Below are 25,412 nucleotides of genomic sequence, written 5' to 3'. Positions count from 1 at the left end.
CAAAAAGATACGAAAACTTAAATTTTAAGTTTTTTATTTATTTATTTATTTAGAAAGTATTTATTTGAAAGTATTTTTTGTATTTATTTTAAATATTTTTTTTTATAAATTCATAAAAACTTGAATCAAAAAATAAAAATTGTTTGAAACAAAAATATATTTTTTTTTGACAAAAAAAAATCCCAAAAACTTACATTTTTAAAATTTTTTGTTAAAATTTAAAAAAAAATATCAGTTAAATAGTATTTGTATTATTTATTATATTTTTTTAATTAAAAATATAAATTTCATAATTAAATGATTTTTATATAAAATTTATAAAATATTGAAATATTTTTTATTTAAAATATTTATTTTGTAAAAAAAAATTAATAATTAATTAAAATTAAAATTATTAAAATATTAAAAAAATAAAATTAATTAAATTAATTTAAAAAAAATTATTTATTAAATTGACATTTAATTGATTTTGTTTAGCAAGAAAAAAATATTATGACACAAAATTTTATTTTTTAAATTTATATTTAATTTAAATATTTTCTTAATTCCAGCCTCTTTACAAAAATTGAACTTTCAAAGTACTGAATATAATGAAAAATTAATATTGACTCAAAAATTATTTACAATCATTAAAATTTCTTCCAATATTTTGCTGATCTTAAAAAAAAAATTTTTTTCAACTCTAAAAAAATTTTACAAATTGAAACAAATTTTCCATCATTGCTTTTTTCCCTAATTGGAAAAATTGATTGAATTTATTGACGACGTCTAGTCAGTTTATTTCCCTCTCTGCGTCCCATTTTTCGCTACAATAGACTAAAATTCTATTAAATTTTGTGTAATAAACGTTTTTATCTAATTTTGCCATCTTTAATGATGAATCCTAATTTCCCATCTAATTTTAAACTTTTACTAACTTTTTATCGCTAAATTTAATCTTTACTCTGTCTCGCTTTTTCTTTCTCGTTTCAGATATAGCAAGCGCACCACATACAATGAAGAAAAAAATTTCATCCAAGTTATTGCGGAAATTCATCTAATCATTGCGATCTAATAATATAATAAAGATAACGTACGAAACTATGTGTAAATGTCTATGAAGCAAAGTAAAAAAAAATTGATAAGTGACTAAATATTAATTAAAATAAATACAAAAAGTTGAAATCTATGGCAAATTAGCAATTTATCGTCTATCTAAATTGAATTAATTAATTAATTGAATAAAAACGTAAATGTAAAAGTTTTTTGGGCTAATCGTATTGATATTTCTAGAAAAATAAATAAATAAAATTATTAATAATAATATTAAACATAAATGGTAAAAATGTGTGAATGTCGTTATTACTAAGATTTAGGCTTATCAAAACAAACAAAAAAAGCGAAAAGTAAACAAAATTGAATGACAAGGCGAAAAAGAAGAGAATAGCAAAGAATCTGATTTAATAAATCCACACCAAAAAAAAAAATATAAAAAAATAAAAAAGAAATTTAAAAACGTGCTCAAAAAGAAAAAGAAAAGAAGTGATTGAGATAAGGAAGTAAAGCAAAAAAAAAAGTAAAGTAATAATAATATAACTTTTTTTCGAGGATAATAACGCAAAACAAAACGGAATAAAACGTGGAGCGATATTCTCGTAACTGTTGTTGTATTACTTTTGCTTCTGTGGGGAGAATAATAAAAGAACTTTATTATTATCAACATCCTCCCTATCGGATCGACGGCATCGTGGCGTTTGTTGTTGTTGTTGTTGTGAATAGCAGCTGGCATCGACACCATCCAAGCATCTAAGTTTCTAACATTTACCTGTATTGTATTAACACGAGTGTTTGGCAGACGCCAGTATGGATTCATTCCTCTACTTGCTACTTATTCTCTTTATCAGTTTTAAAGGTAAGTGTTTTTTTTCGTTTTACTTTTTTTTTTTGCTTTATATACAAGTCAAAATTTGTTTTGTGTTTTATAACGCAAAATGAATTAATTACACGACTTTTTGTTTGACTTTAAATTTATTATCTGTTTACTGCCGTTTATATTAATGAAGCAGTACATTTTGTGCTGTGGGGAGACCTGGCTGGTTTAAAAACTCGAGATTCGGATTTTTTTTTAAAAGAAATTAATTTAAATTTTTTCTCATATTGTCAATTAAAGTCAAATTGCTGAGAAAAAAAATCTACTGAGGCGAATAAATTTAATATTTATATTTTTTTGTCATTTCCTTTAATAAAAAAAAATGTAAAAAAAATGAGAAAATTTTTAATATAAAAAAAAATCATGAAAAATTTCAGTCCTTCTCTAAATCATATAAAAAATATGAACTAAACTTTGTAAGACATCCCATTGAAATTAAATGAATTTTTTTAAAGTCACCAACATATATTTTTTTAAAAAATTTGTTTTTAGGAAGATTTAATTTTTTTTATCAATTTTAAATAATTAACTAATTTTCAAATAATTAAAAAATAAATAAATAATTAAATACTTTAATTAAAATTAAATATAATAAAAAACGTTAAAAGGTAAAAAAAGTTAAAAAAAAAATTTTGTTTTACATTCTTATTAAAAATTCTAAAAATATGAAATTTAGTCACCTTTTTATACATTTTTTATTTTATTAAATATATTTTAATAAATAAAAAATGAAAAAAATGACATATTAATAAACCCGTATACTTCGTACTACCCATGGAAAACGCTTCTTTTAAATGAGAAACTTAACAATTAAAATTTTATAAAAATTCGTTGACCGGAAATTTTTACTTTTTGAGAAGCGACGATCTTAAAACTTAAAAAAATGTATAAAAAATGCAATTAATATATTTTTCAAGAAAATTTGTATTTAAAATCCTTATGAATATTTTATTTTTTTTTTACAATTTTACAAATTTTTAATTTAATTAATTAAAATTTTTTTAATTTTTTGATTAATTAAAAAAAAAATAAAAACAAAAGATTTTTTACCCTGCGTTTTAAATTTTTTATTAATTTTCAAACCCATTTCAATAAAATCCGAAAACCCGAAACTTGAGTCTTTCCCAACCTAGACTCCTTCGATCATCTGTGTCAACTTCATATAATTATTTCCCTGATTCTTTCTGCTATACACACTTAACGACTTAAAAATTTGTTTTTGAATAATTTGCAAGTAAATAAATAAATCGCTGTGGGAATCTGTCATGTGTGTGGATTTGGGTTTTTAACTGGCTTTAACTTTGAAATTTTTTTTTTGCAACATGTTTTATTTATTATTATTAAAATTTGTTTGCTAATAAATTAAAAAAAAATAATCTTTTATAAAGAAATTTGATGACATTTTTTTCGATGGTAATTTGATACATTTCAAACAATTTTTGAATGAAAATAACTAAATTTTTGTCAAAAAAAAAGTCGAATTTGAGACACGTAAAAGTACTTGAACTATAAAAATGTATGAGGCAAACACAAAAATCAATTCAAAGCCACTCAAATAAATAATTCAGGCAATAAAAGCTCGCACCACGGGCGTACGCTACATAAAAGTTTCATTCAAATATTATCCAATAAACGCCTCATAAATGCATGTGCCTGCTTGTTTGATCACGATCTCATAAATCACACACTGGCACACTCACGTACACGTCGTCGCAGCCTCCTTTCTGTGCGTCAAGGCACCCAAATATATCAACTGCTACCAGCACTAAAATAAAAAAAGGAAGAAAAAATTGGTAACAAATGTGCTCCACATAGTATAATAATTTTTACAGGCACGCACATTTCCTCTTAATATTATTATTTTTATTTTATTACTATAAAAAAAAAACTTAAATGCCCTCGTTAAATGGCCTTTTTTGCTCTGAGTGTCGATGTCGCCCAAATAACTTGTTCATATTCAGTCTTGTTACGATTATGTGATTATTTTTAATAATACGATACAATAATGTTGCACACAACAGAACGACAAACCAGAAGTGCGCCATTAAATAAAATTATCTGTTGCACATAATAAAACGAGACACACAGAGAGCGAGAGACAATTTTTCGGTTGTCAGGACGAGAAAATTATCGAAGAAATATGAACAACTGCCTCACGGTGAATGTGTTTTCCAATTTGAATAATTTTTGGTTTCAAAACCGCAAATAAATGACTCTTTTCAGCTCGTTACCGATCGGCGACACACAACACGGAGGTACAAGCATGACGAGAGGACATTTATTCATTGTTCGTCTGAATGAACGAATAAAAGTGATAATTTGTTATAAAATGGGATTTCGCTCATTATTTCATTGGGAAGAATATTCGTTTCGTTAACCGACTTGAGCGCTTTTGAATTGGCAGATTTCCAATTTTTAACGTTAATTTATTGATGTTATTAATTTTGTGTGATGTTTTATATAAAAAAAATCTCATACAGCAAAAAATTGGAAAATTCAAGAAAAAAATAATTATTTTTAATACTTGCGATTAAAAATTTAAGAAAATTAATTAAAATAATAAAAAATAAATTTATTAAAATTTTTATTATTTTTTATTAATTTAGGTAATATAAAAAAATAATTTATATTTTATTATAAAAATAAATAAATAAATTAATTGAAACAATTATTAATTTATAATTGATTAAAATTTAGTAATTATTTAAATTTAACAAAAAAATTTTCAGTATTCATTGAAAGAAAAAAATAATCAGTAGAATTTTTTAAAATAAATTTAATTTTTTTTAAATTTTAATTTATTTTTATTTAAAAATATTTTTATTAAAATTTAATTTAAATTTAAAAATTTTTTAATTAATCAGAATAAAACATCTAAAAAATTTCAACAAAAATTTTACTAAAAATTAAAAATTTTTAGAAATATTGAATAAATTTAAATAAATTTTTTTATCTTAAATAAACATAAAATTAAAATCAATGAATATTTTTAAAAAATCATTTTTTAAAATATTAATATTTTTAAATAAAAAAATATTAAAAATTACAAATAAATTAAAATTTTAATAAATTTAAAAAAAAATGTTGGAGAAATATTACAAAGCCATAATTTGCCAAGTTTTCCATAAATTTCTTTTAACTACAATAAAACCAAAATTCAAGGTACTTCAGGCATGCAAAAACCATCAACAAAACTCCGTAAAATTGCACGAGACAGAGTAATAAACTGTCGACGACAGAAATGGCGACACATCGTACAACAAATTTGTCACTTTGATAATAACAAATTGCGTCGAAAATATTTCGTGCGTTTCCAAATCCGAAAATGCACTTTACACCCGTTTCCAGTTTGCATTGTTATTTAAAGGTAGAAACGCAGTGACAAGCAGCGACGAGCGGCAGTGGGAGATCAGGGAATTGTAATTTAATTCGTTAATTTTCATCCTCAATTCAATTGCAAATTAGGGCAATTAGGCAAAAATGGACGATGATGAATATGTTTTTATATAAAAGAAAAGCAATTATTTCGATTTTTTTTTTGTTCCTATGGAGCGAAATTTAAAATTAAAAAAAAAGTTTTAAAAGAAATAAATGAAAATGCAAATTAAATGAAATTTTATTTAATTTACGGTTCGTCTTGGGGAATTTCGGTGCATTAAAGTGACAGTGCATGACAAAATTTCTTTGAAATTAAGAGAAGATGTGTCGCCGCAAGTGTTTATTTTGTGTCTGGCAACACTTTCGTCTTACAAATGACACCCTTTTTCGTTACTTACATGTCACACATCGTCATTCAATGTAAAAATTTTGGTTTCTCGCATCAACATATTTGCGAAATACTCAAAAAAAAAAAAAAAATAAGAATTGTTACTTTTTTGGTCAAATTTTCTGTTTTCGAGCTTTTTCTTCAGATTTCATTTAAAAAAAAATTTATTTAAATTTTTTTTAAATTTTTAAATTTTTTTTTTTTGATAATTTTAAATTAATTAATTAATTTTTTTAATTAAATTATAAATTTAAATTAAATTAATTAAAGTTTATTTAATAAAATAAAAATTAATTATTAATTAATTAATTTTTAATTAATTAATTAATTATTAATTAAAAAATTAATTAATTAATTAAATTTAATTTAAAATAATTTTAAAATTTAATTTGAAATTTAATTTTAATTTAAAATTTAAAAATTAATTAAATTAAATCAAAAATTAATTAAATGAAATTTTTAATAAAATTGAATAAAATAATTATTTATTAAAAAAAAAAATTGAAAAAAAAAATATTTTATTATTTTTAAAAGAACGATTTTTTCATGAATATTCCACTTCTGAAAGAATTCGAGACACAAAATTTTCACAAAAAAGAAAAAAAAAACTATGCAGGTGTGTCAGATAAAAAAAACTAAAGATAAGTAACTTTTTTGTTCTTCCTTGAATGAACAAATGTGTCTAATATGCTGCAAGTTACTTACAAAGCACCAGAAGGACGACACTTGAACACACAAAAAAAAAATAATAATAATAACATCACAAGTTAAGAACTGGGAAAGAACTTGAAAAGTGTCGTCTGTGAGGACTCTTATGTTTGTGTCCGTATGCCGTCTCATTATTCTATTATTATTGTCACACACGTCTTGTGTATACAAATTTTGCCTTAATCGTCTCTCTCATGCACGAGACACGAACAACTTTGAAAGACTTGAAAAGAAAAACATCTGAAAAAATCGCACAAAGAAAAAATCCTTTGAGACTCATTTTTTTGCTGTGTAGGAGTTGTAAGTAGTACACAAAGAGGTACTCGAGCTTCCTCATTCTCTCGCGTTGTTCAGCGATGAATGGAGCCTCGTTGTGTAGGTATGGTTTGATAAATGAAACATGACTTTAGCATGTAAACATTTGTTGGAAAAAGTATTAAGATTTGTGATTATTTCACAAAAAAGTGGAAAAAAATTAAATCAAATTCTTGCGAAAAATGTTGTTCGCGCTTGCAAGTTGCGGGAAATGTGAAATAAAACAAAAACAGTAATTTTTAAAATTTATTTTAATTTTTTTATTAATAAACAAAATTATTATTAAAAATATTTATTAAATAATATTTAAATATTTATTAATGTTGATTTATTTAATAATTATAAAAAAAAAATAAAATTAAATTTTTAAAATTAATTAATAATAAATTAAATAAATATTAAAAAAAAAATATTTTTATAAAAATATAATTAAAAAAAAAAATAAAATAAAAAAAAATTCTCGATAAAAAGTTTTATTGCTGATTTTTTAAAATGATATTTTAAAAATAATAAAAGATTTTTGCCAATTTTTTTTTTTAAATAAATAATTATTTTTTAAATTATTAATTATTTAATTTTAATTAAAAAATAATTATTATATTTTTCATTTTTAATTTCGTTTAATTAATTTTTAAATTTAATTTTAATTATATAATTTTAATTATCAAAAATAATTTAATAATTTTTATTCAATTTATTTTTTTTAATAATTAATTCTTTTAACAAAAAAAAAAATATTTTTATTTTAATAATATTTAAATAAAATATTTAAAAAATAATAAATTTATTTATATTTTTATTTATTTTAAAATTTCCCGCACTTTCTTGTACATTTTTGCAATTGCTTTCCATCATGCTTCCTGTTTACACTGATTCATTGTGATATTTTGTGATTATATATGACACACGGAATTTTTTTTATTGAAAAAAAAAAAAAAATATCTCGACAGCATTACATGCGACGGTCTCACACACCGCCACACATGAGGGCAACGCGAACACACTTTTATGCCTTGTAAATATTTCAAACATATTGATCGAGATCGTGTGTGTGTGCATTTTGTTTGCTCGCTCGCTCGTTCGCTTGACGGCAACAGGACGACCATATACATTCAACAAATTTATGGATTTGTGTGAACTGAAAAAAGAGTTGTTTCTCGCGAGATGCGAGCAAAGTAGGAAAGCAGCAACATCATCACTAAAACATTCAAAAAGCAATATCGTAAATGAAGTTGTGTTGCGACTACCAAAGGCACACAGACTCAGTATCGAACATTTATGAATTCATTCACGAAAATCGAAAAGGGCTTTGAGCAAACCATAAAATAAAGATATACAACATGTGATTGAATGAAATCGGAAATGTGAAAAGAAAATTTTTTATTTAGTAGATTCTGATGAAAAAAGTACGAAAATGAAAGCGGATTTGCTCTTATTGTGTAAAAAATCATTATGATCACGAATCGGTCTAAAAAAAAATTTTTTTTTTATATTAAAAAATTGAAATGAAGAATTTTTTATCAGTTTTTGTCAAAAAAAATAAAAAAAAAAACTTAAAAAAAATAAAATAAAAATATTTTTTTTAACAAAAAAAAATTAAAATAAATTTTTTTTAACAAAAAAAAAAATAAAATAAATAAATAAAAAATTATTTTGAGTAAAAAAAATTAAATAAAATTAAAATAAATAAAAAAAAATATATTAAGTAAAAAAAATTAAAAAAAAAGAAGCCGCCCGATGAGGGACTTGAACCCGCGACCGTTGGATTAAAAGTCCAACGCTCTACCAACTGAGCTAACCGGGCTTATATTTGTACGTACGTACTTTCATATCAGTATGTGTAAGGTGAATTTTTTGCTAATTAGAAATTTATTCTCTGATTTGAATTTACCTGATAAGAAATTTTTTTTGTCAAAAACTCTTATAAGATTTTTTTTTTAAATAAACTTTGAGCTGATGTTGTTGAATATTTATTCATTATAAAAATACAAAGTTTTAATAGTTTTTTTTAAACAATTTAATTGAATTTTAAATTTATGTGGTTTTTATTTATTGTATTAAATTTATAGGTTTAATTAAAAATGATAAAAAAGTTATTTTTTTTGTAAAATATATTAAAACCTCTATAAAATTTTCCATAAAAATAACTTTTTAAACATTTTTTAATAAATTGTAATTAATTTAAAGAAAAACCATAATTGGATAAAAAAATTAAGGGAAAAGTTATTTTAAATAGTTTTGCAATATGTATTTTTGCTTCCTCAGTAGAAATTTAAAATTTATAGAGAAGATGTTTAAGACAAATTTTTTTGAAATATTTTTAAACGGAAAATTTTCTATATAAAAATTTATAAATTATAAATAATAAATTTTTTACATTTTTTAATTAAATTAAACAAAAAAAAAAAATATTTTAAATCAGAGTTTATCAGAAATTATTTTTAAAAATTATAAAACTTTCTAAAAATTTGATTGATTTTTGTTAACCAATGAGGTCAAAACGTTCAAAATTTCCCAAATTTACCCCGAAACGCCATTCGTTGATTTCCGCCATTCGTTGACGGAAAAAAGTGCCCTCCATCCATATGTCGTTTTATCTCTTCACATGTTCGAGCGCAAAAAAAAAAATTGATGAGAGAACCTGAACGACGCACAACAATCCGCTACATATGTAACAAACTTGTGGGAATACACTTTATACGCTTTTACCTTCTGATTTATGGCGGATATTTGTTCTCTCATATTTTTATGGCATTGCATGATGGCTGTGCTCTTAAAACAACAAACTATGCCAACTGATTGACTGGCACTCTGATTAATATTCAGTTTGAGCTTTTGAACGTAGAATTTTTAATAGAGTTTTACTTACGGGACGAATTGACGTTTTAATGTCCTGAGGATTTATTTTTTTAAGTAAATTGAATGATTTTTTCAAAAAAATTTTTTTTTTTATGAAAATAATAATTTTTTTCTTAAACCTCAGAAAAATTTTTAAATGAAATATTTTTTCCATTTTTTTTTAATTTAATTTTTTTTTCTATCCCCAAAACCTTAAAAGGATTTTTTAATTTTATTGTTTTAATTAAATTAAAATTAAAAAAAAAACAAATTTTAAATTTATTTAAATTTAAAATTATCATTTAGAAATAAATAAAATTAAAAAAAAAATTCAAAAAAAATTATTCTCCTGGGTAAAAAAAAAAAAAACTTTGCGGTGCATTTATAAAATTAATTTTTTCCATAAAAATTCTTTCTTTTACAAAAATTAGGTCAATTAACTTAAATAGCGAAAAAAGGACAGCAAAAATATCATTTGAATTGGTAATAAATTTGCAAAACATCATCATCAACCTCGGTTCGCGTTGTTTGCCTCCCGCAACAAAAATATTCGCCAAAAAACGATGACACAAATTCAATAACAATAATAATGACATTAAATACAATTCCGATACAATTCATAAATAATAATGAATAGTCACACAGATGAATGGAATCGCATTTTAATGTAAAAATTTTCTCCGCGTACAATACACGAGTCAACGATGCCAACGCTCTCATTCAATATCAATCAATTTCAAGTTTTTAATTAAAATTTGTGATCAAATCTGAATTGAAATGTGATTCAATATTTCTCTGTCTCTGCATTTATGCATGTTTTTTTTTTGTTGCGCAAAAATATACAAAAGTGACTCGATTATACGGGAGAGTTGATACGGGCCAATGATGGCACACGTGAATGAATGAATGAATAAATGAACATAAAAAAGGGAATAATAAATAAAAAAAAAGTGATGACAAACTATTTTTTTTAACTTTTTTTTTCGCAAGTAACGAAATTTGTTCACACATTTGGCGAATTGATAGCATTTTAGTAATGTTACATGCATTCAATTTTTTTCTGTCTCTCTCATTTATATTAGTTATAGATACGGAAAAATTTATTGATGATTGGGTAGGTGGTGCATTGCCCAAAAAAAAATTTTTGAATAAATTGCTGTCTACCGGAAAATTATGATAGATGAAAAATATTTCGTCGGTGTTTGCGAGATTTGGACGATAATTGAGTCATTTATTTTAAATTAACAGGCAATTTTACGTGAGCAATGTTTGTAATTGAGAGCAATTTATCGCAGATGTGGCAGGAGTTAAGGAATAAGGCCATTTAATGAAAAATCATTTAAAAATGGGACAAGTCGAGATAAGATAACGTCTAATTGTTGCTTTTGAGAGCTCGTAATATATGAAACTTTTAAATTTATCCTCTTTTTGAAGAATTTTCTTATGAATAATGAATTTTTTTCATGACTTCAAGACCAAAATTTAATCAAAATTTATTTTTTTCAGTTCAAATAAATTTAATATTTTTTAAAAAATTTACAATAAAAAAAATAATTTTTTTTAATTTATTTTATTTATTTTTTTTTTGTAAGAAATAGAAAAAATTGCAAATTTTGTAATGCAATAACTCATAAATGTCTTTAAAAATTTCTTAAAGTTCCTATTTAAAAGTTTTATATTGACTTAAGGTTTTGTAGCAAGAAAAATAAAATCTGCGTAGGAAAATTCGGGGAAAACTAAAGAAAATTTTAAGTAAACCTGTAAGCATCATTGCATACAAAAATAAGAAAAAAAAATTTTTAAGTTGATATTGATTGCATACTTTCCAGAGAAAAGTCTTTTAAATTTTTTAAAAGTTTTTTTCATCTTACTTTTTAATAAAATTTTATAAAATTATACTTTGAATATTTGAAAAAATCCAAAAATTATTTTTAAAGTTTTTATATATTTTTATAAAATTTCATTAGAAAGTAAGACGAAAAAATCATTTAAAAAATTGTCAATCAATGAATAATCTATTTTTTTATTTATAAAATGCAAAATCTTTGAAAAATTTGAAAAAAATTTTTCGCTTCAAGGTCAAAAAAAAATATTAAAAATTGCTCTATGGGTAGAACGAATGATACGGGTCCAATTTTTAATGTAATTTTCTAGAAAGTATTAAGAAAAACGAACAAAAGTTTGGTCATCTGAAACAGATTTTTCCATTATTTCGTTCCAAATGCTCTCTTTCCTTGAATATCTCTTTTAACGTCACGCTCGATGGATCAAAGACAAAACAAACACTGTTAATGAAGACAATATTTAATAGATACATGCATCAATAAATAACGAATTATCCGTTCTTTATCCGTTTCAATGCGAAAGTCTCTCTCTCGTCCTAAGTAAGCTGTTTTTCCTCACTTTGATGATGATGATGAATTTTTACGAGCAACACAAAAAGGAATCTCTTTATGTGTCTTTCAAAGAAAAGAAAGAATTGAACGTGACAAATTTCGATCCGAATATTTGCTTAGCAAAGTATATGTCTGGAAGAAAAAGAGAACCATGTTAATCCTTCATAATAATCATTTCGATTGTATCAGCATCTCGATACTAATCTGCAGTTACCTACAAAGGCATTACTTAGTTTCGTCTCGTACATGCGTCGTTTATGTGTGTGGGAGGTACCCATAAAAAATTGATTGAAAATGTATTTTCCCTTTTTAACGCGTTTTCTACATAAAAATACGCTATTTAGCAGACGTTTGAAATTTATTTTGTGTATTGGGACGAAATTTTATGAGGATGGAATGAATATCCATTGGGGCGAAAATTGAAAAATAAATAAAAATTAAGTAAAATGTGATATAGGTCGAAATTATGAGTTTTGGTTTCATCCCAATGCAAATTCTCAAGTTTCATCCCAATGCACATTCTGAAAACTTGACCTAATGCATATTCTAAAATTCCAAAATTAAAAAATATTCAATAGAAAATTATAAATTGTGCAATGGGCTTAAAATGAAAAAATGCTCTGGGATGAAAATTGAAAATGTTCACTGGGTCAAAAGAAAAATGCGATTCTCACTTTTTCACGAAAATTTTCTTCATTTCTTTCCTTGTCATCGTCATTTATATTTCAGTTGTTCCCTACCCCGTATAATTTATCGCAGTTTCTTTTGTGCAAAATTTATTGTACAGGTTCGTTTGATTAGCAACAACCTTGATTAAGACACACAAATTTCCATTGAATTTTCTAATGAGGGTGTCTTTATAAATACAAAATCCCCCCAAAAATAAAACTAGAATTCAAATTCATCAGCTGCTCTTATTTTATTCAAGACCACTTCAAAAGCAATATTTCTGAAATTTCTCATTGAATGTTGAACCTTGACGATTTTATTATTATTGTTACATCAAAAGCACTTGCTTTACTTGTCCTTTGCAGAAATTGAATATCTTGTGTATGGTAACTGCGAGATCTTCGATGCACAGAGGCATAAGAAACACAATACAAGAGGATTATCCATGTGAATATTGAACATTTCAATTCAAACTGCCTGCCATCCTATCCAATCCATATGTCTTCTTGTTACGATTTCCATCATTGAATTTTATCGTTATCGATATTGACTGAAATTTCCACATGAACTGTAAGAAATACGTGTCTCGTAAGCTAAAATATCTGCGAGACACAGGAATCGACCAAAAAAAAATGTGCATTGGGGCAACATTTTAGAATATGAATTACGTCGATATTTAAGATTGTGCATTGGGGCAAAGTTAAGAATGTGTATTGGGGCAACATTTCAAAATGTGCATTGGGACAATATTTTAAAATGTAAATTGGGACAAAATCTTGAAATGTGCATTGGGGCAAAGTCTTTGAATGTGAATTGAAGTGCATTTTATCCCAATGCATCTTCTCAAAATTTAACCCCAATGCACATTTTAAAATATTGCCCCAATGCACATTCTAAAATTTTAATTGCCCCAATGTACATTTTTTGTTGTTGTTTGGATATTTTAACTTACGACACATGACGCGAGATATGAATTTTTCATAGTGTACAGACGGCAAATAAACTTGTAGCTTGTAGTTACTCGCCTGTCTCCTACAATAAAATAAATATAAGTGTACGACAAGTGTTCCAAGTATATTGTGCGCTCCAAAAACATACCGTGTTATATTAAATAAATCCTTTGTGATTACATTTCTCTTTCATTTTCTCCCCTTCTCTCGTCTTTCACGTCTCATACAAAACTCTTCAATCATCGCCATAGCTTTGCGTGATCTCAATAACGGCAGTTGAGTAAGGACAGGAACAATAAAAAAATGATTTAGAATGCAAATCAATAGCAATTCCGAGAGAAAGGTCAGTTATTAATTAGCACCAAAGCAAAAACTTTTCATTACACGCAACAATGTTTCTCATCTCATTTGATTGCATGTCGACACAAAGGGAGATCATTTACAGGAATTGCCTTTGTTGAATTGTTTGCGCAAATAAAAGAGTCAAACTGTAATTGTTTTGAATTTAAAATTGTGCAATATTTTTATATATTCTGTTGTAGACACTTTTTTAATTTCGTTTCTATATTCATTCGGATTTTTTATTATTTTTTTTCATATACAAAGCCAATGAATATGCAAAACGAAAATGTGCATAAAATTCTCAGTAGGAAGAATTTTTTTTCCTGCTGTTGCGCGGTCTATTGCTTGTTTGCATATTTATGCAGCAACAAAAACCACACAATTGTGATTAAAGCTCTTCAGGATTCGAAAAAAGGCGGATCGCTTTTTGGTGGTAATTGAGCGTATTTTTAAATTTTTCTTTTAATCAAAAATAAATATTAAAAATAAAAAATTAATTGAATATATTATTTTTTCAAAATCAGTAATTTTGTATATTTTTTTGTCCCACAAAATAATTAAAAAATATTTTTTTTAAATTATTTAAAATTGCTAAGAATATTTTTAATTTTTTTTTTAAATTCAAATTTTAAGAATTTTTTATGTTTTTTTTTTGTCTCACAAAATATTTTTAAAATTATTTAAAATTGCTAAAATATTTTTGAAATATTTTTTAAAAATTTAATTTTTAAGAATTTTTTATATTTTTATTCAATTTTTTTTAATTATTTAATAAATACCTGAAAGTAAAATGGAAAAAATTAATTTATGTTTAATTTTTAAAAATTTTATATTGATTTTTTAAAAGCAACTTTTAAATATTTTCATATTTTAAAATAATAAAAAAAATTTTTAGAAACATTTCTGTTGAACCTTTATGCAAAAATAGAAAAAAAGTACTAATTTTTTTACATATTTTTAAAAATTTATTTCTTTTATTAAAGTTTAATTATTTAATTTTATTTATTTTAATTGAATTATATTTATTTTTTTTATTTAATTTTTTTACATTTTTTTTTATTTTTTTTTTATTTATTTATCTTGAGTTTGCCCTACAAAATTTGTTCCTGAGAGGTTTTATTTACTTTTTTTTATGATGTTTATTATTTTTATATCTTGTCTTCACGAAAAACTTGTTAAGTTAAGTTAAGAGGTAATTTCGAAAACTATACGTCACAGAGCATATGTTTCATAGACAAAAATGTTAGTTATGGCGTGCCTGATGTTTTTCGCGATATCGATTTTAGAAGTTGAAAACTTAAAAAATTTTTTTTTTACATTTTTTCTTTTTTTAATTTTTTATAAATTTTTTTTAAATATTTTTTATATCGAAAACTTATTTAATTTCATTGATCAATAGTTTTTAAATTTAAAACAATTTTTTTTTAGAAATATTTCTAAAAATATAATTTTTTTCAATACTCTTATTAACTTTCTTATTTTATTTAATAAATAAAAAAAATCAGCCTCATGACACTTTTTTTCAATATAATTATATTTGATTTTAATCAAAAGACAGACAGACGTGTCTGTTTAATGTTCATAAAAAATCACAAATGTCTTTTTTTTTTAAAGCCAGCTGGATTTTTAATAATAATTACGATGGATGAGAGTCTGTGTGTCATTTTCATTTATATTTATGATGAGAGATGAGGCAATGTTGATGGCGCGGATCCTTCATTTTTTTTTCGTGTAATGTTTGTTTAAGTATCGGATATTAATTTCATTTTTTTTTTTGCCTCCCAGATAATTTTACTGATTATAAGCTTCATTATCTCTGACAGTCATCTTTTTTTTTTTTTTTTTGATAAATCATGTCGACCTTCAGTTATTTCGCACTCTCCGGAGACTCCAGAGTGATGTGTGTGATGAAAAAAGGTTTTAATTCCCGTTAAGTCATTCACATGTCACACACCTGTCAATGAATATTTTACAAAAAAAAAATGACATGATAAAAAATTTTCTGATATGTTTGAATATTTAATGCGATAAATGTATGACAAGTCCACAAAATATTCTTTTGATGTCCGACCTTCGTTCGACTTTGACTCAAACTTTTTTTTTATTTTTGGCCAAACTTTACCTTTTTGATGAAAATTAAACTAAAACAACAAAAATTGCTTTTCCCACAAGAGTTGTTAAGCTTTGATATCTCTCAATTACCGAGCAGCAAAAAAAAATTGTACGAGAGAAAAATCCTAACCTAATTTCTAAATAAATTCAATTATTTTTTATTTTGAGAGACGCACCACGACACGCACGACAACAACGGAAGACGAAAAAAAATGCGAGAAGGACAAGAAAAAGTTTATGCCAATCATAAATTCATTCATTTGTGAACCATTCATGTTATTAAAGAAGGGAGGAAGGCAAAGCCAAAAAAAAAAGTAAATTCATCAAATGTGAGATGGAGATAACAAACTAAAGTTATTTTCTTTTGTGTGACGCAGTGTGTGCGGGAAATAAGTTTCCGAAAACAAGCTTAATTCGGAATGAATGTCGCTTCTTGTATTTAATATAATAAAGTACGGAACTTAATGAACATACGAGAGACGACAAAATACCTTCCAAATGTGGATGTAAACAAACAAACATTTTCATTTCATTGAATAAAATAATAATGCGAACGGGCATTTTAGTTTCTCTCTTAGTGAGTGTGTATTTGTGTGAATTGGATATTTTTGGGTCAATTATTGCTTTAACTGGGATGTCAGTTTCGAACTAATTATATTAATTTAGGAATGAAAATGATTGCCATTTAAGCCTCCTGGAATGGTTTATTGGGTTTAGTTTTATATATATATATATTAATTTATATCGTTCCTTTTGCAGTAAAATTTATCGGAAATTTGTGAAATAATTTTTGTCGGTCCGTGATTTAAGAAAAATATTTATTTTAATTTTATTTATTTTTTATTATTAATATTAATTAGTTTTTTTTTATTTTAAAATAATTAATTTAAAAATTTTTTTGATTTAAATATTTTTATATATTCAATATTTTTTTGATATTTTAAAAATAATTTTGCATTGAATTTTTTATTTATTATTATTTTAAAAAAATAATTTACCTATGTAATTTTATTTTTTTAATTTAAAAAAAAAAGTTTTTTTAATTTTATTTTTTATTAAATTTCTATTATTTATTTGTTATTGTATTAATTTTTAATTTAATATTTATTTTTTGAAGGAAAATATAATTGGTTTTTTTAAATTTTTTCTTGCTTTTATTTTTCGATTTTATTTTCAATCATATATCTACAAATTTTCATATTATTTTAAAATTGTATATAATTGATAAAAATATATTTTAAAATAATTAATAAAAATTAATTAAAAAATATTTAAACATAGAATGATAAAAATAATTGCTGTAAAATATTTATTTTCAAATGTAAATTTTATTCTTATTGAATTTAATAATTTTTTGTTTTAATAATAAATTCAATAAAATAAAATTAAAATATTTAAAATTTATAAAATTAAAATTTAATAAATAATAAATATAATAAATAAAAAAATATAACAATAAATATTTAAATATTCTATTATAAAATTAATAAAATATTTAAACTAAATAAATTAAAATTATATAATTAATAAAATTAAAAAAAAATAAATATTAAAAAATTTTTAAGTAGAGAAAAAAAAATAATTAATTTTTATTTTATTAAATTTATTGAAAAAGCGCAAAAATTAACTCAAAAAACCAATTAAAAACTGCAAGAAAAAATTAATAATCAAATATTAACATATTTTTTTAAATAAAAAAGCGCTTTTGTCCTGCACCAAGAAACATCTCAATTTAATATTCCAATCCCATCAGAGACGCTTATTTTGTGTGTTTGAACCAACAGATTACCAAAACGACATTTTCTCAAATGCAATGTTTTTGTTATTGTCGAGGAGAGTTATGTTGTTCCACACCACCAGAATCATAAAAGGGATAAAAACAGACTATTTATTGTGTTATTGTTGTAATAATACGATAAAATTCTCTTGATGTTCTCTGCTATATTGTTATTTTTTTGGCTCTACTATTATGCCTGCTTTTCCTTTTTTTCACATTTTTTTTTCAAAAAAGGGCTCAACATCACAGTGAAACAATCAAAGCAGGTACTTTTGATACATTTTTCGGGAAAGCCAGAGGACTAGTGCCCGCAAAAAAGGGATGCATGGCGAGTGTGCGCGTGCGCCTGGTTATTTGTTGTGCACACATAAAATTTATTATGTTTTCTCTCTCGCACAATTCGCAACAAACAAACTGCTCCTTCATGTTTTTAATGAAATATCTGAAGCGCTGCTGTGCAAATGTTTGCCGTGAGACAAGAGTGCAATCAAAAAATGCCAGACTTGAGCGCGTGATGAAAAAATAGTATTGTTTAAATGTGATTTTTTTTCTTGTTTCTTTGAAAAAAAAAAAATTAATAACAACAACAAAGAAAGCATTTTTTCAAGGATTAAGTAGCTGGAAAAAATTTCGCTGGAAATTTTCTTTGATATTCAAGTCTCGGAAAAATTCTCATTAAATTTTCGTTAAAAAAATTTTTTTGACATCCAACTTTGCATAAACCATAAAATAATAATCACTCGAGATTTTAAATTTATTTATAATTATCATACTAGAATTTTCATCACTCATTTCTTTTTCAACCATTCTCGCACGTTATTAAACACACACACACAATACAACAACAACAAATAAACCACAGAAAAATTTGAACAATTTAATTTTAGCTTTTTCGAAATATGAGTGAAGGATAAATGATGGGGCCAGCCACTTATAACATCATAACTTTTCAAATTAAAACTTTTTTATTCGCCCTCTTCAGAAAACGGAGAATTAAAATTTTATTTAAAATGAAATGCTCATTGGTTCAAATAGAATGAAATATTTTTTTTTCTACGAAGACCCTTATTATGATTTTCATGTGTCTATTGTTTGAGTTTTATTGTGCGATTCGTGTCTTCTACGAGAAACCTTTTATGAGCGGTTTTGAGTTCATAAATTTTCTATCCCAAAATTTCACTAAAGTTTTCATTTTTTGACTTTTTGCAACAAATTATTTTTTCATAATTAATGAGGCCCCTGAACGTGAGGTCATTTCTTTTAAGATAATTCATTACTTTGTCAATGGTCGTGAAAAAACATACGTTTGTTTCCAATTCAGCTCGGAGCTAAAATTTAATGAGGCAAAAGACGACCAATAATAATTAAATAATAAGTCAACTTTGTAAATGAGACGAATAAACGACATCGACGACGACGACACGAAACGAATGAGCGACTTGGGATCAAACCAAAAAACTTTCAATTGTTAATGAATTGTGTAAAAGGGTTCCTTTGTTACGCAATGAACATAGCTTAAAAAGTAATTTTCAGAGGGGATCAAAAATTTTTCTCATCATCAAAGATTGGGACTGTCAAGACATCATTTTGGGGGATCAATCAAAGTAAATGAAAAATGTCTTGTTGATGAGGTAGTACAAAGAAAAAAAAAAGTTTAATGAGGCTGATCCAAGTGAATTTTTAATATTTTTAAAGAATTTTTTTTTTAAATTAAAGAAATAAATAATTAAATTTACTAAATTAATTTTAAAAAATTCAATTAATTTAATTTAATTAATTTGAGTGATAAAAGTGAAACTGTGATTTTTTATTTTTTTTTTATAAGTATTTGTAGCTTTTTTCACAAATTTGAATATGAAACTTAAAAAAATTTAAAATCGAAGTAATAATTTTTTTTAAATATTGAAATTTATTTATTTTCTTTTTGTTTTTCAAATTAAAAAATATTTTTCAAATTTAAATACTAAAAAAATATATTAAAATTAATAAAAATTAAAATTAAATTAATAATAAAAAATAAATAAATTAAATTAAATTTTATAAAAATTTAAAATTCATTAAATAAAATAACTTTAAAAATTTCGTTTTAATTTTTTTAATTAGAAATATAATAAATTAATTTTAAATAATATTTTTTTTTTTTTGAAAATCATAATTAAAAATCATTTATTTTGGAAAATTAATAATAAAAATGGAAAAAAATTAAATTTTTGAACCTTAAAATCTGATATAATTATAATTTTATTTTATTTTGGAACAACCTAAATCTTTAGAAAAAAAACGAAATAAGAAAGTAAAAGAAAAAAAAATAACTGACTAATTACGTTTGTCGTTTATTTATGTTGTTATTGTTCAGAGACAAAAAAAAACGATGATGGTGGTTTTAAGAAGAAAAAAAAATTAAGTACATTCATCTTCACAAGACGCAACAAAATAATATTCATTCCGAGATAAATAAATTTTGTCATAATTCTTTTGATTGTTATACTTTTATAAGTGACACTTTTTGTCTTTTGTTTTTTATTGCTTTGGCACTGTTGTTTCGCCATTCGTTTTGTCTACTCTCGAGTCATTTAAAATTTTTTTTGTTTCCATTTTTTATGTTTATTATTTGGACTAGAATTCATTGCGGTGCGGCACAGCAAAAAAAATCAACAACAAGAGAAATGTTTTTAAATAAAATAATTCTCTGTTTGTCTTTTATATTTATTTACTTAAACACTTATGAAAATACTAAAAAGAAATAACAATAATAGAAGATGGACACTTTTGATCCAGGGTACCTTCTACAATTTAAATGCCTAAGCAAAAAAGCAAACGGAGAAAACATTGTATGATTTTTTTCTTCTGTTATGTACAAAGCGTATTATTTAAATGTTTTTTTCTTCCTTCGTGCACACAATGAGAGATTGTGCAGGAGGAAAAAGTTTTGAAGGAGGAGAAACGACCTATGACGACACACAATCTTTGGGAGAGGCGATGTCTCTTCAAATATTTATGTGGGGGATTGTGCGTTGACCAATTTTAATTTGTATTTACGGAAAATTTATCGGACCCAAATGGGGGAAGATTCCAGTTTTTTTTGTGTATTCTCAAGTTGTATTGTTAAAATGAATAATTAATAAAATAATTTTTTATTTTTCTTTTCTCAAGAAGTTTGTGAAAAATGTTTGAATAAGTAATGTCAACTGTATTCAATCAACAAAGATGACATTTTTGCTAAAGTAGGGCTAGAAGTTTTTTTTATTTCCTTGTTGAGTTTTTTTTTTAAGATTTTTTATATATTTTTTTTTTAATTTTAAAATTTTTAGATTTTTATCAAAATTAATAAATATTTAAAATAAGTATATTTTTATATTATTTTTGAAGACAACTTTAAATATTTTTCAAAATTTAATTGGAAAAATTTTAAAATTTACATTAAATTAAATTTTAATTAAATAATTAATTAATTAAAAAAACTAATAATTAGGTAATTTAATTAATATAAATTATTTAAAATATTTAATAAAAATATATTTAAAATATTAAATTAATTTTATTTAAAAAAAAAATAATTTTTACAACATTAAGTTTTAGAAGTGTTCTTTACTTTTTATTTAAAAAAAGTATTAATATACCTAAATGAATAAAAATATTTGATTATTTAAAATAAAATTGATTATTTTTAAAAATTTTTGAAATATTAATAATATACTTAATAAAAAGAATAAAATAATTAACATTTAAAATTAATAATTAAGACATAATTAACAATTCAAATTTATTTTATTCAAAAATTAATTATTTTCCAATTATTTTAAGTGATTAAAATTTAATAAATGAAAAAAAAATAATTAATTTGTGTTTTTTAAAATTTCTTTAAATTTCATAAATAAATTTAATTTTGTACTAAGTAAATTTATTTATTAAAATTTAATTAATTTATCATAAAATAAATAATTTATTTAAAAAAAAATAAAATTTTAATATTTTTTTATTAAATTATAAAAAAAAATTATTTTAAAAAAAGTTTCGAATAAATAAATACCTAATTTATTTTAAAAAAAATTAAAATTTAATATTTTTTATATCAAATTATAAAAACACATTTATTTTTGAAAATTAAGTTTCGAAAAAAAATAATAAAGTTATTCTAGTTAATGATTTCACGTACCCTCTGTGTCGTTAAAACTTTCCTTTTTCAAACCCTTGTTCGAATACTGTCTGAACAATAATTACCGCATCCCAAAGCAGTGCACGTTTACTGGTACATATTTGTCTCAACACCAAAGATGAATAAAATAAAAATTAAATTATGTTTTCCCATGACACTTACAATTCCTTTTTGTTCTGCCGAGGCAATTGTACTTGCCAACCTACTTCTTATTATTCTAGAGATATAATTGCGTTCCATATTTTTCTCGTTTTCTGTCGTTTGCACTACCTACCTACCGACCGGCGGCGCGCATACACACATTAGTAAAGCCTTCAACAAGAGACGCGACATAAGAGAGAACGAGAAACACATAAACAATCTAGGTCTTTGTTTTTGTTTAAAAGGTCTCATTAAGCTGTTTCCCCACATTTTTCCCTTCTCTTGCCTTGCAAAAAAAAGTTTTATTTGAAACAACAATTTTTTCTCCGCTACCTACGACAAAACATTTACAGAACAGAACCATAACTACTCGCAAAACAATAACAGCAATAAGCTTTTAACGTTATTATATCTCATTAATGGTCGTCGTATCTGCTTTTGGTGTTTTTTTTTTTTATTTTTCCTTTTCTTCTGCTTGTCTGTAGTCCAGGCATGACTGAACATGATCTATTCTCTGTGCGTTTCACAGGAAAACGTGTGGGCGTTTAATGTACTTTAACACACACAATTTAGAAAAAGGATACAATCAAAATAATAATTCTTGTCTAATTAGTGGGCTGTCTTCTTGAATGCCATTTTCAAGAGTGAGCAGAATTTTATATTTTCTGTCCTTCTTTCCAGAAAACAAAAAAAAAATATTTATTTTCGATTAATAAAAAATTTCGATCCGCATCTCAAAAACAGAATCCTAGATGCGTGTGTCACATTTCACTCAATAACTTGATTCGGATAAAAAAAAAATAAAAAAAGCTCAAATCTAATTCCAGTTCATTGAATATAAAATTGCACATCAGAAACATATCATTATTGTTCGTTCATCTATTTTTCTTTTCCTTCGAACAATTTCTGCGTTTGATTTTTTTCTCGTATTATTTTTATTCGTGGATATATTTTTCAATTCTTCAAAAAAAATTGATATAAAAATAATAAAAAAAATAGTATGTGAAATGTGAGATGAATTATGAATGAAGAAAATTTGTGTTTTTTTTTTGTCGTCAGGAAATTTTTGTGCAATCAGGCGTCGATCTTTCATGCGAAAGAAAGGAAGGGCAACCAATTCCTTAATTAAATCTCTTGTCTGTCAACTTTCTATTCTTCTGCTAACTACAACACACAAAAAAGTGCACTTCACTGAAAATCACAAAGAGTTTTTTGCTTTGTCAGGCAAAAAAAATCTATTATTTAAACATCATAAGCATTTTTGAAAAAATTTCTGACTTATTTCCTTGATTACATTTTTTTGTCATTCTTAATGTTTTCTCGTCCGTGCTTCTGTCAGAAGGTAGTCTAGAAAAAATATTTTTTTAAATTTACATTTTTGTAAAAAAAAAAGATGTAGAAAGTTGTCGTTGTAAGAAAATTGATTTAACATTTTTAATTTTATTTTAAATAAAAATTATAAATAAAAATAAAAAAAAAATCAAAATGAAATGTGCATTGGGACAAAAATTCTAAAATATTAACTGGGTTCAAAAATTTTAAATTTTAATATATAAAATGTGCATTGGGCAAAAAATTAAAATATTAACTGGGTTCAAAAATTTTAAATTTTAATTTATAAAATGTGCATTGGGCAAAAAATTTATAACCTAAGAGATTAGGAAAAATTGTGCATCAGGATTTAAAATTAAAATGCCAACTGGGTCAAATATTAAAAAAATTAAATTATTCCTTAACTCGATTAGGACAAAAATTTCAAAATGTGCTCTGGGATTAAATTTAAGAAGGCTTGAAAATACTTTTAAAATTTGCACTGGGGGAAGTCAAAATGTTGATAATGTTGATAAACAAAATGTTGATACTTCAGTTAAAATTTTGTTTCAATTTACAAAATAAAATTTTCTACCCAGTAGACATTTTAACAAATTTCAGACGTTAAACCTTAGCGAACTCAACGTTTTTTTTTTTTGAAATGCTCTAAAATTTTTTCAACCATGAGTTTTTCTTGTATTCAGTAGACTTTTTTTTATTGTCAAGCTTTCGTTTCAACGTAATGATGATCTCTGTCTCTCTCTTTACTTGCTTTTCTAACAAAATTTCCTGTAGCATGCTTGTTTTTTTTCTTGTTATTTAGAATAACACAAAATTGCATATAATTAAAATGTATGTCGGGAAAAAAAGCTGACTATGAAAAGAGAGAAATGAATTTCTGGAAATTATTGTCATGCAAAATCTCAAGGGAAATTGCGATGGAAATGCACTGAGTGACTTTAAATCAAAAGCAACAAAAAAACAAAATGGCTTTATGAAAGTAAATAAATAAGAAGATGAGACACAAAAAAGCAGCGAATGAAGGAAAAAAGGGACAGACAAGAATTAAAAACCGTAAAATGAAAAGCGGAAACACAGGGAAATGATTAGGATGCAACAGATAAGCAGCTGCTGTTTCACGCTTTTTTAATCAACCTCGGTTTGTGTTTACTTAATTTTTTGAAGAAACATTTTTTTTCGGTTGGTTAGTCGCATGTGGGTCTTGTCAACAAACATTCCATTAATGACGCCTGAAAAAATTTCCGGTTTATTCTTCGTTTTGTACAACATCATATTTTTCGTCCCGTCCTGTCATAATCTTTTCATCGATTCAATCAACGCTACACAACGAAAAATTTCTTGATCGACTTTCCTTTTCTTTTCACTTTTCTTTGTGTTCGAACGTCTTACTCTAACACATTTTAATATTTATTTTGAAAAAATTTGATTGTCTGTCTGTCTGTCCGTAATGTCATATCTTTTTGCCATTTGCTAATTCAAGTTTTGCCATTATCCGTTAATGGCGTCATCCATAAATGACATTTAATAAAAGATTTATGAGAAATTTAGAAAATGAAATTTTTTTGAAAATAAAAAACTCGGGAAATTTAAAAAATTAGTTTTCGAAAAATTATTCGACGCGAATAACTTGTATGGTAAAACTCTTGAGAGTGAAAATTGTAAAAATTAAAAATTTGTTGGAAAAATTAAATATAAAATTAAAAAATTCGCGTGAAAAACATAAAAAAAGTAAAAATTCATGGAAAACTTTGGAAAAAAATTGGAAAATTTGTGGAAAACTTAAAATAAAATTAGAAAAACTCGGAAAATCTAAAAATCATCAACAAATTAATATGAAATGCGCTGAAATTAATTTTTTTCAACAAAAAACTTTTTTTGCCTACTATGGTAGCCGTTATCATTAATATTTGATTGACTTCTACATAAAAAGGGGGAAAATGAAAAACTGTCAGTATTGGTTATGTTTATAAATCGCTTGTAGGAAAATAATGATGACCGAAC

At 24.2% G+C, this 25,412-nt stretch overlaps 1 protein-coding gene and 1 non-coding gene across 3 annotated transcripts in view; one reads left to right on the top strand and one right to left on the bottom strand.

Moving 5' to 3' along the window:
- The first annotated feature begins 1,505 nt into the window (after positions 1 to 1,505).
- The window catches only part of LOC134830964 (neuronal acetylcholine receptor subunit alpha-7-like), a 175,448-nt gene continuing 151,541 nt past the window's right edge, over positions 1,506 to 25,412 (top strand). For both annotated transcript variants that reach the window (XM_063844585.1, XM_063844584.1), the window contains exon 1: positions 1,506 to 1,891. In XM_063844585.1, coding sequence (XP_063700655.1) covers positions 1,843 to 1,891 — 49 coding nt within the window. In that variant the 5' untranslated portion in view covers positions 1,506 to 1,842. The remainder of the gene's footprint in view (positions 1,892 to 25,412) is intronic.
- On the bottom strand, positions 8,430 to 8,502 carry Trnak-uuu (transfer RNA lysine (anticodon UUU)). Its single transcript has one exon. It is a non-coding gene; the product is annotated as a tRNA-Lys (tRNA).

This window comes from Culicoides brevitarsis, chromosome 2 (assembly GCF_036172545.1).
Source record: "Culicoides brevitarsis isolate CSIRO-B50_1 chromosome 2, AGI_CSIRO_Cbre_v1, whole genome shotgun sequence".
Lineage (NCBI taxonomy): Eukaryota > Metazoa > Arthropoda > Insecta > Diptera > Ceratopogonidae > Culicoides > Culicoides brevitarsis.
Note: the sequence above shows the minus strand (reverse complement) of the source record. Positions and strands in the feature narration are given on the sequence as shown.